At 51.3% G+C, this 12721-nt stretch overlaps 1 protein-coding gene across 9 annotated transcripts in view; it reads left to right on the forward strand.

The window, feature by feature from the left end:
- The window catches only part of Iqank1 (IQ motif and ankyrin repeat containing 1), a 34213-nt gene extending 21671 nt beyond the window's left edge, over window positions 1-12542 (forward strand). For 5 of the 9 annotated variants that reach the window (XM_039080522.2, XM_039080527.2, XM_039080523.2 and 2 more), the window contains 10 exons: window positions 539-672; window positions 876-1040; window positions 1128-1514; window positions 10851-10990; window positions 11086-11140; window positions 11255-11347; window positions 11622-11730; window positions 11834-11930; window positions 12005-12139; window positions 12208-12542. In XM_039080522.2, the coding sequence (XP_038936450.1) occupies window positions 539-672; window positions 876-1040; window positions 1128-1514; window positions 10851-10990; window positions 11086-11140; window positions 11255-11347; window positions 11622-11730; window positions 11834-11930; window positions 12005-12139; window positions 12208-12511 (1619 nt within the window). In that variant the 3' untranslated portion in view covers window positions 12512-12542. The remainder of the gene's footprint in view (window positions 1-538; window positions 673-875; window positions 1041-1127; window positions 1515-10850; window positions 10991-11085; window positions 11141-11254; window positions 11348-11621; window positions 11731-11833; window positions 11931-12004; window positions 12140-12207) is intronic. The other 4 variants (XM_063264668.1, XM_063264669.1, XM_063264670.1 and 1 more) reach the window with 3 other exon arrangements.
- Window positions 12543-12721: the final 179 nt, after the last annotated feature.

The raw sequence follows: 12721 nt of genomic DNA on the forward strand, positions 1-12721 counted from the left end.
GGCCCATAGGCTGAGACCACTTGAGAACATTTTCTACTTGGGGCAGTTTACGGCTTAGCCACACCCACCAGGCTTTAAGGATTTGTTGGCCAAGCCCAGTAAGGGCCACTGGCTCTACTGGGTGAGCTGGGATGACCAGGGGCTGTTTTTCTGTCCTTCCTACTGGGCTTCCTACAACTTCTTTCTAGCTGTGGATTGCTAGATATTTTCAGGCCCAGGGGATGTGGACTTCCTGCTCATGTCTGTCCTTCTCTCCTTCTCTGGCTCTACTGAAGGAACTTTATTGAGACTCAGCTGTTAGGAATTTTTATCACTGCTATTGACACTGTGTCTACCACATAGCTCTGATTGGTTTTAAACTACTGGACTCTGTGGGTCCTCCTGCTTCAGCCTCCTGAGTTCCAGGAAGCGGCATGACCATCACTGTATGTGTCCTTCATGCTTTCTGAGAACTACTTCGGTCCTCTCTGTGGCCCCAGCAATTGATGGTGGCTAGGAAAGAGGACTGATGTCCAAATCCCCACTCTCCTCACTCCAGCGCCAACCAGAGAGGACAAAGCTGCCATTGTCATCCAGTGTGCCTTACGGCGATATCTGGCGCGAAAGGAGATGGCCCGTCGTTGGCAGGAGCGCCAGGAGTACCTGGATGAGATGGAGAAGCTGCAGAGAGCGGTGAGCACGGCCCAGGCACAAGACCCTGAGTGCCAGGACCTGAGTAAGAGGGACGGTCTAGACAGAGTGTGAAGAGGAGCTGAGACCTTGCGGCTTTAGGAGGGGACCTCAGGGCTACGGCCATGATGTGGGCTACACAGTAACGGTGAACTGCAGCAGTGTCCTGGGCTCTGGGGACGGTGACCGCGGGCCATGTCTTGCAGGCCTACCTGGCCTTGGTGCGCCAGGAGCAGGAGGCAGCGCGGAAGCAGCGCGAGAAGGAGGAAGCGGAGGAGCGCGCACGGCGGGAGGAGCTGCAGCGCCGCCGTCGCCTGCTAGAGGCCGCCTTCGAAGGGGACCTGGGCGAGATCCGCCAGGTGCTCAAGGAGGTCTGTGCTCCGGTAGCGGGTGGGCGGGGCGAGTCGGGTGGGCGGGGCGCTGGGCGGGGCGGACAGGTGACCTGTCCCTGCGCCCAGGTGGAGCAGCTGATGACCAGGGAAGGCGTGGGCTACGACGAGGACGGCAAGGCTCGGCGGCTGCAGAGGCGCGTGGCCACTGTGGAGTGCGAGGACAGCCACGGGAACACGCCTCTATCCGAGGCGGCGGCGGGCGGGCAGGTCCCGGCCATCCAGTTGCTGGCGGAGCTGGGTGCTAACCCCAACAGCAAGGTGGGAGTGGTGCGCACGGCGGACCTGGTGGCCTGGTCCCCGCACGTGCTCAGGGAGCCCCTTCTGCAGGGCGCCTTCGGCCGCACGCCACTCTACCGGGCAGCTTTTGGGGGCCACCTGGAAGCCGTGGAGGTGCTTCTGAAGAACGGAGCAGACCCCCGGGTGTACGCGGATGACGGGAGCACTCCGGAGCAGGTGCGGCCCTGGCATGCGCTTCCCCACTCCAAAGGTTTCTGGTGTGGTGGCGGTGCATATCTGTAATCCCAGCACTGGGTAGGCAGATTAACAAAAGACCCAGGCCAGAAGCCTAATAGAGAGACCCTGTCTCATAAGGAAAACAAAAGTAGGGATACCGGGATCCCTAGATTCTTCGTCTGGTTCCGTCCCACCAATCAAACTCCCATTTCTGAACAAAAGCTGGCTGCCAGGAAAGATTTCTGTGCAGGTTTTGTCTTAGCTCCTCCGTGCTCTGGCCACCTGAGGATGCAGCTACTGTGATGGTAGGAAATAGTCCTCAGAGATTGGCCAGGCATCGCAGGTGCTAACAATTTGGGATGCACCCTCTGGTCTGGGTCTGTTCCTGTTTCTTCTGTTCCAGTCAGTGGAACTGCCTCCCACCTGGAAGGAATACTATTGTCCCCATGCTGATTGGGAACTGTGGGTCCAGAAGGTCGATAGGGAGGCTCACTCAGCAGTGGGGGCAACTCTGAGAAGCCAGGCCAGGAAGTGTCCACCTTCTATTTGTTTATTTACACACAGGCGCGCGTACGTGCGCGAGCACACACACACACACACACACACACACACACACACACACACACTTCATAGTCCAGTTTAGCTGGGAACTAACCCTGATCCTTCTGCCTCAGACTCTCCAGTTCTGGGGTCACAGGAGTTTGGCATTACATTTATTACCTTTAAGTCACTGTAACTTAAGTCTGGTTACCCAGATCCCACCCCTAAAGTAGAGGGTGCCACCAGAAACGGTGGGATAGGTATCAAGCCTGCTGGCAAACATTTGCTTCTGTACCCCTGAGGAAGGGGACACCAGAGTCTTTGCCCAGCCTGGGACTCCCCAGCCTCAGGTGCCACACCCAGCTTTGCCTTCTGTGGACACTTCTCTGGGCCTAGCTTACTCCCTCTCCCTCTTGGGTTAGCAGGTAAAGTGGTGTCAACCAGAGTCAGGGAGTTTAGAGAGTGCTCCAAGAACCAAAGTCTCTTGGAGGCCAGAGAGGCCAGAGGACAGTTGGGAAGCCACAGGCTGGTAACTAGGGAGCTCCAGTAATAGGGAGGTGCCTAATTCTTAGCTGTCAGGAAGGACACTCATCTTAACACAAGGAACTGGAGCCTCTGGCAGCCCACAGGTCATCAAACGAGTTCTGACCTGATTCTCATACCTGACACAAAATTAACTCAAACAGAGCATAAACAGTGACACATTGCCCCTTTAGAAATAGGGAAATAGCTCTGGGCCCCAGGGCATGTTGAAGCATTCTTAGTTACCACACCAAGAAGACAAAGGAAAGAAAGTTGGGCTTCACTGAGATGAGAAGCTTCCCTGCACACACTACCTGGCAGAGGAGATGCCTGTTGTGGTGTCAGGGTGGTTTTCCCAGGACCAGTCTTCTCCTTGGCATTTCAAATGTGCTGATCTCTGCAATTTCCCTAAATAGGGGGAAATGAGTTCATTGTGGTAGTGGGCACTGTATTTACACTCTCCCATGGAAAGTGGAAGGAAAGAAGGAGGAAGGAAGAAGGAAGGAAGGAAGGAGGAAAGAAGGAAGAAGGAAGGAAGGAGGAAAGAAAGAAGGAAGGAGGAAGGAAGAAGGAAGGAAGGAAAGAAGGAAGAAGGAAGGAAAAGGGAAGAAGGAAGGAAGGAGGAAGGAAGGAAGGAGGAAGGAAGGAAGGAGGCAGACAGGCTTCCCTTCACAAGACCTGGTTAAGGAACAATGGCCAACTATGGGGAGAGGCTGGCCACAAATCATATACCTAACCAAAGACACTTCCCTGGGGCTATAGAAGTAAATCTCATCTCCGTAGCAAGTAAACCTGATGTCCAGCCATGATGGCCAAGGATGTGCTGTCTCCCCGTGATGGATAGGGAGAGAAATGCTCTGCAGAGTCTGTGATGCCTGCAGAGCAGCACAGAACTAGGATGTCCTGAATCAGCACACACCGTGACAGCTTGAATGAAGGGAGGGGTGAGCCCCGAGCTGGTGAAGGTGTAGACAAACTGGATTCTCACGCCTTGCTGCAAACAGGAACAAGGGCTCCTCCCTCTGCAGACTTTGAAGATCTAAACACACCGCCTACCTCAGCAAGTACGTTCTTGGGCACTTAGTTTCGGAGAGTGAAGCTTATGTGCACACGATAATGCCTGCATGGAAACAGCTTTAAACTGGACACAGCCCAGATACAGATACCCTTTCCAGGTGAAAGTTGCAACACACGCAGTGTGGACCACCTTTCAGCCACAGAGGATAGAGGTCGTGGTGTGTCAGCAACTCACAGAGCTCTCCAGGAAAACAGAGAGAGAGAGAGAGAGAGAGAGAGAGAGAGAGAGAGAGAGAGAGAGAGAGAGCTCCTGCCACAGCACTAAGTACACCCTTCCATCTCAAACCGGCAAAACGATAAAATGGAAGACTGATCGCTGGTTTTTACAGGAAGAAAGGAGAGGTGGGGGTGGCGACGGGGAAGGACAGCAGGACGATGACAGGGTGGGACAGAAGCTATGTTAAGTGAGTCTGCAACTTGTTCTCATATTTGCTGGTCTCAGGCATCGGTTAACAGATGTGCTATGTCTTCCTCTCAATGAGCTGCGTCTTCCCCCGGCTCCTTCATCCACACTAAATTACTGATCTGCCCATGTGACACCCGTCAGTTCCAGCTCGTCACGTCACCCTCTTGTACTCTCTTTGGTTTCTGTCGATTACAGCTCTTCCGCCCACAGACCAACCCTCAAGTTCGTAAGCTGTCTCAACACAGCAGGAGGTAATGACCCAGCTCTGCAGGACTAGAGATAACCATCGAGTTCCTTGGCAAGATCGTGCCACACGGTTCTCAATAAGTATTCCGCTAGATAAACAGCCATGATTGATTCACTATCTGAACTTCTGGCTCACGCAGATGACCGTCCATCTGTGTGATCATTTACCTGAACGTTCATCCCTTCTTTTGCCTTGCATCCACTCCCCTGTCGTCTCTTTGATTTTTTTTTACTCATCTTGGATCTTATTCTGTAAAATACAGACCATCAACTGAGCATTGAATGCATCGAAGTTGTGTTTGTGGCTCTGTGGTTCACCACAAGAAACAGCCAGCGGAAACCATATCAGGAATGCCACAGTGCCAGAGTCCTACCTCCTGCCCAGGGGACTACATGGTGGATTTTAAAGGGATACTTTCCTCGCTTCTCCTGTCCTGTATTTACTGTACATTTAAACCATCATTCATTCATTCGTTCATTCATTCATTCATTGACCCATTTAGTTGCCCATCTATCCATTTTTAGGCCCAAATCTCCAGGCACAATAGCTTAGTCCCACTGCTTTGATCTTACGCACATGAGTTCATGTCCTATTGCCCTTGTGGCATCTCTAGTCATAAACTGTGTCTGTGTGAGAGTCAGTGATTTGCACAGAGTCTTATTTTACCCCCTTTCACTGGGATGGAGAAATGGTTCACTGGTCTGAATCTTGAGTTATTTGATGCCTTGTGCTGGGCTTGGAGTTCCAGGTGTGATTGTGGTGTGCTGCGTGCATCCTTGAGTGTGTGTCTCCCACGCACACTCGCACAGTTCTATGACTGTAGCAGCCCATCCACTCCGGCCAGCAGTGAGCGCCTTGAGGTCCCACCACTCAATATTCATTGCCATGATGTGATTCTTGTGAATTTTGAAGACCTGTAGTGGATATCATTGATGTATTCATGATAAAATACCATGACCAGAAGCAACTTAAAGAAGAAAGTCCATTTGGCCTTGGTCCTAGGGGGAGTAGAGTCCATCATGGGGAAGGCACGTTGTGGTAGCAGGAACAGGAAAGCTGACTGATCACATTTTTATCCACACACAGTAAGAAGAAAGTTTAAGAAGTGGGAAGAGACCATAGCCCCTCAAAGCCCACCCCCAGCAATATAATTCCTCCAGCTCAGCCTCGTAAAAGGTACCATAACCTCCCTAAAGAAGGACAATTCTTCAAGCAACCACATTATCCCCCTACCCCATCCCATAGGCTCATTCATGGCCATCTCTTGATGCAAAATGCATTATTCCAACTTCAGAAGTACCCGTAGTCTTTCACGGTCCCAACACTGTTCAAAAGCCCAAAGTGTCTGGCAGTGAGAACTTAGTGTGGCAACTGGGGAGACTCCTGTGCTCATCACAGCCAACAAGAAGCTCAAGGAAGGAGTCCAGACCGAGAACACAGAAGATAGCTACTAAAGAGGGAGTCTGATACTTTTATTCTGGAATTTTGTTATAAGCCAAGAATAGATTCTCAAGTAGAAAGCTGCAATTGGGTCCCAGCACACCCTGGCTACTCCCCTGAAGTTGTCTGTGGCTTTCATTTTCTACCTTCATTGCATACAAAGTACCTGGTGTGTGTGTGTACACATCACGATTCTTTTTTGTCTTTTGTTTGTTTTCAGGACAGGGTTCCTTTGTGTAACAACCCTGGCTGTCCTGGTGCTCACTCTGTAGACCAGGCTGGCCTCGAACTCAGTGATCCACCTGCCTCTGCCTCTGAGTGCTGAGATTAAAAGCGTGTGCCTTTACTCCCACCGAACTTGAACTTCTTCTCTTAAACTAAATGGCTGATGTATTTTGGCTGATACCTCTTCAGACACACCAGAGGAGGGCATCTGATCCCATGACAGATGGTTGAGAACCACCATGTGACTGCTGGAATTGAAATCAGGACCTTTGGAAGAACAGTCAGTGCTCTTAACCGCTGAGCCATCTCTCCAGCTCCCTTGCTCTCATTGTTTTAGCAAAAGAACTCATACAATGTAAAACTCTCTGCATAGCTCCTTCTGGTCTGAGAACTTCAATGTCTTTCATTTATCATTGAAAAACCAAGGACAATTTTGTAACCTTTTTGTACGTGAGCTGTTACATTTAGAGCACTCTGTCTTTGAGTAGGGCTAGATTATTCTTGAACAAAATGTTCCTGGATAATTCTCCTTTCAAGTCAAGCATCTTGTTTAAATAAACTTCTTGTTTAAAAAGAAAAAGTCCAATATCTCTTCTGAGACACAAGGCAATCTCTAAACATGACCCCACTGGAAAAAAAAATCAAAAGAACCAACAACATGCTTTCAATGGACAAAGGCAAGAAATGTGGGCCATCATTCCAAAATGGAGGGATGGGAACACAGCAAGGAAGTCCTGGACCAAAGGAAGACTGAAACCCAGCAGGGAAAACGTGACCACCTGGAGCTCTGTGCCCTCTTTCTGGGACATTAGCTGTATCAGATGACTCCTCCAGCTTTGCAGACTGCAACATTTGCACAGATAGGGCTGCTGTATCTGCAGCTCTCCTCAGCAGATGTCTCGTGGCTCAGGCATCTCTCGCATCCCAGGGTCTCCAGTTTTCATTATCACACCTTCATTCACGGGTCTCTCAGAGCCCCCTTGTAGGGACTTTAACTCTGCCTGGACTCAGCAGCTCTCATGTCCCCAAGGAAGACAAACATTCGTAACAATAATTATACAACTTGATGGATGGCTGTCACAAAGCTAAATGACGCACAGAATCAAACGTGGTGGGCTGTGGAAATTCTAGGGTTTGGCATGGGTGGTGCATACCTTTGACCCCAACACTCAGGAGGCAGAAGCAGGAGGATCTCTGTGAATTCGAGGCCAGCCTGATCTATATAGGAAGCTCCAGGAGAGCCGGGGCTTACAAAGAGAAAGCCTATCTCAAAACAATAAACAGATGGATGGATGGATGGATGGATGGATGGATAGATAGATAGATAGATAGATAGGCAGGCAGACAGGCAGACAGACAGACAAGTGGGAAATTGAAAGGAGTGTGAAGGAAAGGAAAGGTCTTCATGTTTGGCTATGAAAAGGTTTGAGGTGATTCCACAAACATCATCTAAAGGGAGAAAAGGCTTTGGATGCTTCCTGTGAGGAAGATCGGGGTAATAGGATTATCTTATATGAGAAATAGCTCTGCATACCTACTAATGAGGCAAATAAACCAGACAACCCGAGAGAGAAGGAGAAACTCACCCCAAAGCACTTCTTCACAAAGATACCTAAACCTGGGCTGATGGATTACTCAGTGGGTAGAGGTGGCTTGGCAAAAGAGTCTGATCCCTGGGACGTGGCGGAAGGAGAGTACCAACTGTCGCAAGCTGTCCTCTGAGCACACACACAAGCAGGCACACATGGCAAATAAGCTTACGCAGCACAAATAGACCTCTTAAATAGTGGCACATGTCTGTAATTCCAGCACTCAGGAGGCTGAGGCAGGAGGATTGCCGTGAGTTTGAGACCAGCCCCGACTACACAGCAAGTATCAGGCCAGGCAAAGTTACAGGGCAAGGTCCTCATAAAAGCAAACGAACAAACAAAACAAAACAAAGCAAAAACCAAGGGGCTGTAGAGATGGCTCAGCAGTTAAGAACACTAGATGCTCTTCCAGAGGACCCGAGTTCAATTCCCAGTAACCTTATGGTGGCTCATACAGTCAAAATGGCCAGTAATCATAAGACAGATTTCCTCACCAATATTAACAGGGAAATACAAGTTAAAATCATAACTGCAACTGTTGTGGTTTGAGTAAAATTCCATTGTCCATGTATTTAATACTTGGTCCACAGTTGATGGGACTGGAGCTTCTGTTTATTATGGAGTCTTTCGAGGAGCCCAATGGACAGAACAGCCACCACCCTGAATATCACTTGCCTTTGTCCCAGAGGAGAGGTATCCAGAACACTCAAAGCAAATCACTTGCTGTTTATCGGCCAGGCCCAGATGTTTGGCGAGCAAATCCACTGGGAGCAGTGGCACATGCCTACAATCCCAGCACTGGGAGGCAGAAGCAGGTAGAGCTCTGTGAGTTCGAGGTCAACCTGGTCTACATGGACAGTACAGCCACGGTTACATGGTGAGACCTTGTCTCGAAGCAAAACAAAGTAGGCATTTAAGATGACATATTCCGGGGTTGGGGATTTAGCTCAGTGGTAGAGCGCTTGCCTAGGAAGCGCAAGACCCTGGGTTTGGTCCCCAGCTCCGGAAAAAAAAAAAAAAGAACAAAAAAAAATGACATATTCCAGGGTGGGTGATGGACCTTAGTTGGTGAAGTTCTTGCTACCATGCCTGCTGCCCTGGGTTCCATCCCCAGTACCACACATTCCAGACCTGGTGGCACAGGCCTGTAATCCCAGGACTCAGGAGGTGGAAGCAGGAGGATGAGGAATCTACGGTTATCCATGGCTACCCTGGCTCAAAAAAAAAAAAAAAAAAGTCATATATAGGGTTGGAGAGATGGCTCTGGCTGCTCTTTCAGAGGATGCAGGTTCAATCCCCAGCACCCATATATATCATAGCAGACGAACAACCGTCTGTAACTTCATTTCCAGGGAATTCTAGTCCCTCTACTGTCCTCTGCACTTAACAAGCACACAGATGGAGTTCAGATATACATACAGGCAAAACCCCATAAAATTAAATTACAAAGTCACCCAAGGCTCAGGGGACGTTTTAGAATAGGGGACAGAAAGTTTGCTCTGAGATTGTGTCTCCTTGGAATGCCAGATGATGTATCCATACAGTCCCACCACAGCAACCCCCAAACATGAGCTGAGCAGGGACCATAGACATGCTAATGGGGACAAGGAAAAGCTCAGGAGGCCTCAGCCCTACCCAGAGAACTACAGGCAACTGAGGAATGCTGAGAGCAGGAGAAACAGTCTTTCCCAGGGAAGAACACAGGGCTGCCCAACACCAAACGGCCAGCCCTGAAAACATACGGACAAGTAAAGACAAGAGAGGACATGAGTTTGAAAGAGCAAGGAGGGATTATGGGAAAGGTTTGGGAGAAAGAGAAGGAATACATGATATCTCAAAACCATCATATGTCCATTCATAAATTCCTTCAGCTATCCATGTCTCCATCCAACTGTCTGTCCACCTATGCATTTCTCTATACATTAATTTATTGGTGAATGGACATCTTTCCTGTCTCTCACCAATCCATTCACGTCAGTATGTGTAGACGCACATACAATAGATTCTTCCATTCACCGATTCTCCTGGACACTGAACTGATGAAACAGTTGGGCAACGTTCTAGGTGCTTGGGGGGAAACACTTCAACAAACGCCCAACAGATAGTTTTACTCCATAGTGTAAATGCCATGAAGGAGTGTGAGACGTCGGGCAGGGGTAAGAGGCTGTCCACTTGAGTGGTCAGGCATGTGGCGGTGGTTTCAAGGTGTCCACCTCCAGGATATATCTCCCCAAGGAGACGAGGGCGTGAGGGCCATGAGTGTCCAAGGATGGCACGGAAATGGAAGGCCCTTCACAAAAGGAAGCCTGCTGCCCCGGGGAAAGTGGGAGGAACAGGTGCCTGGAGCTCTGGATTGGAGTTGATCAAGGACAAAAGGTGTCAGCAGAATACCGTCTGCAGGCGGTGGACCAGTGCCATCTGATGCCACTCAGTACCAAGGGAGCTCAGAGTTTTGAAGGGCGAGGATGGTCAAGAAAGGCCTAGGCAGCCCCTGATTTTGTCTTGGCTGAGGCCCTACAGTGATTGGGTGATTTGTAGGATATAAAAAGCAGGCAGGCAGTCTCCGAGTTTCTAAAAACTAAACTTAGGCTACATTTAAAGCAGTTGGGACATTTTGCATTTGTCTCTACTGGGCTTTGAGCCAATGTGAAGCCTATGAGATGGGGATCAACAGACGGACTGCCTTTCCGGCACGAAGGGGCTGGAGAGATGTACTCCTTATGGGTCAGCCATGTCCTCAGCCTTACAGAGGCTCACAGCCCTCTACTGTAAACCTCTCCTCCGCTCTCTGTGGGTGATGGCCAAGTCTGCCAGGTCCCATCATCCCCGTCCTTACTGTGACCCCCTTGAGCATCATCGCGAGTGTCAGGATTACAAGTGTATATATCATCACACCCGGAAAGGCTGGGGTCTTTGTGGCTCTTAAGAGCTGTGTCCTTGAAGGGTAGATCTACAGGTGGGCAGCAGACGAAAGCAGCTTGAGGCAGCTTGAGACAGGGGGGTCTGTGCCTGTCATGTGGATAGCCTAGAGGCCTTATTGGCTTTGCGTGAGTAGGAGACAGAGGCAAGGAGCTTGGTCGGTGGGCAAAAGTGGCCCTGGAGGCTCAGCCACTGGAACTGGGTCTGCTTGAACCTGGATTGTGAGTCCAGGGGACCTGTGGTCTATCAGTTCCCAACCGTGGCACCCTCACCTTTCCAAATCTTCTGAAATGGAAGTGCCCCTCCCCTTCCTAGGTTGACAGAACACTCAGGACACACGTGGCTCTAAGCATCACATGCCCTGTCATTAGGTGGCCTCACTGGCCGCGGTGGTCAGCGTGCTGCAGTCATGGGACCTGAGCCTCACAGAGGCTATGCTCCAAAACATGGAGGCAGAGCAGCAACGCCGTGCTCAGGAGGCCCAAAGGCACAAGGAGAAGGAGGCCAAGCGGTGAGCAGGAGGGCGGGCATGCCTGGGCTTGGGTTGGAGGTTTGTGGACAACAATGAGTGGAGGGCTCTGACCGGCCCGCCTCTTTCCTCTGCAGCATCACTGTCAAGGTGCAGCAGCTGGCTAAGGAGCAGCAGAAGTGTCAAAAGGAGGTGATCTGCGACCCAGACCTCCCTGCAGGAAGGGGACCCTCAGGGAGGGCCTGAGAGCTGCGGGATCGGGGTGGGGAGAGCTGCTGGGGTCCGCAAGGCCCGTCTGCCCTCCAGCTCCAGCAGGCCTACTGTGAGCTCAATCGGAGGATCATGGAGCACGACAAGTGTGAGCGGAAGGGCCTGGGCAAGACCGAACTCACACTAGAGGTGGGGCTCTTACAGACATTGTGCTCCCTGCGTCTTCCCGTGCCCTTCGTCAGCCCGAGGGCTCCCCTTCCAAGGGAATTCCAGACATCTCTGCCCTCCAAACCTAACTTAGTAGCAGTGGCCTCCGTGGGGGCACGGGCAGAGCCAGGAGGTCCTCCGCAGGCACTAAGCTCATGTGTCTGGACAGCCAACCCCACCCCCACCCTTACACAAAGTCTGTGAAGTAGCTCTGAGGAGACAGGAAGAGCAACGGTCAGCATAACCCCTTCTTTAGGCCATCAGGGATGCAGAGACCCAAGTGGACAAGTTGCGGCTAGAGGCGCAGAAGGCTGAGGAGACACTGGCCATGGCCAGGCTGGAGCTTCGGGAACAGACCCTGGAGGGTGGGCAGGGCTGTGGTGGGGAGCTGGAGGGCCTGAAGAGGCAGTGCCAGGGAAGGGACTTAGCAGTGGGATCTTCCATGCATGGCAACTAACACCTCCACAGACGAGGAGGTGACAGAACCTGGGTTGAAGTGCCGGATCGCAGAACTTCATGACGTGCTGATGAAGGATGTAGGCGACCGCATCCGTGCTGATGGACGGTCAGTACCCAGGCTAGGTGTGGGTACGAGGCAGGGGTGCCCATAGACTGCAGTAACCAGGTGGCTGCCTTCAGGTGGCCTCTTGTCATTGACCCTTCTGGACAGGCAGCCACTTTCTTGAGATACCAGGACACCAACTATATGGACACCTTAAATCCGGAGCACTTGAAACCAGAGAGGATTCGGCTGGCCCTCCTGGGGGCACTCAGGTGTGTCAGGCAGGGCCCAGGACAGCCCCGCCTGGGCCTTACTGCCTCCTCACCAGACACACCTACAGGTACGGGAAGCCACTGGTGTTTGACCTGCGTGAGGTGAACCTGTTCGCAGTGGTACAGCAACAGCTGGAGGAAGTGCAGCCTGGCCTGGCAGAGGCTTTGTTGAATCGTGGGCTGCTGGCAAAGGAAGGCTATCTGTCACTGCTTCGGCCAACAGATGGACCCGAGTACGACCCCTCCCAGTTCCAAGAGGCTCGCCTAGAGAACTTCCGCCTCTTCTTTGTCACCAAAGTTCAGTGGCCACCAGCTGACCAGTTGCAAATCCTGCTCCCAGTGCGTGTACAGCTGCAAAGTGGAGGATTCTAGCCATACCCCAATAAAGCATGTGGCCAAGGCATTTATGTGCACAATTCCATATCCCCAGCCAGTCTGGACCCAAGCTAGAGGACAGTGGCTTTTAAATCCCCTAGGGAACTGGTGCCAGGGGAAGGGAGGGTATGGGAAGGCAGTCGAAAATACTGGGGCTTACAGGCAGGAGAGTCAGTAGGAGCAGGTAGGATAAAAGGACAACAGAAG

Source organism: Rattus norvegicus, chromosome 7, assembly GCF_036323735.1.
Source record: "Rattus norvegicus strain BN/NHsdMcwi chromosome 7, GRCr8, whole genome shotgun sequence".
NCBI lineage: Eukaryota > Metazoa > Chordata > Mammalia > Rodentia > Muridae > Rattus > Rattus norvegicus.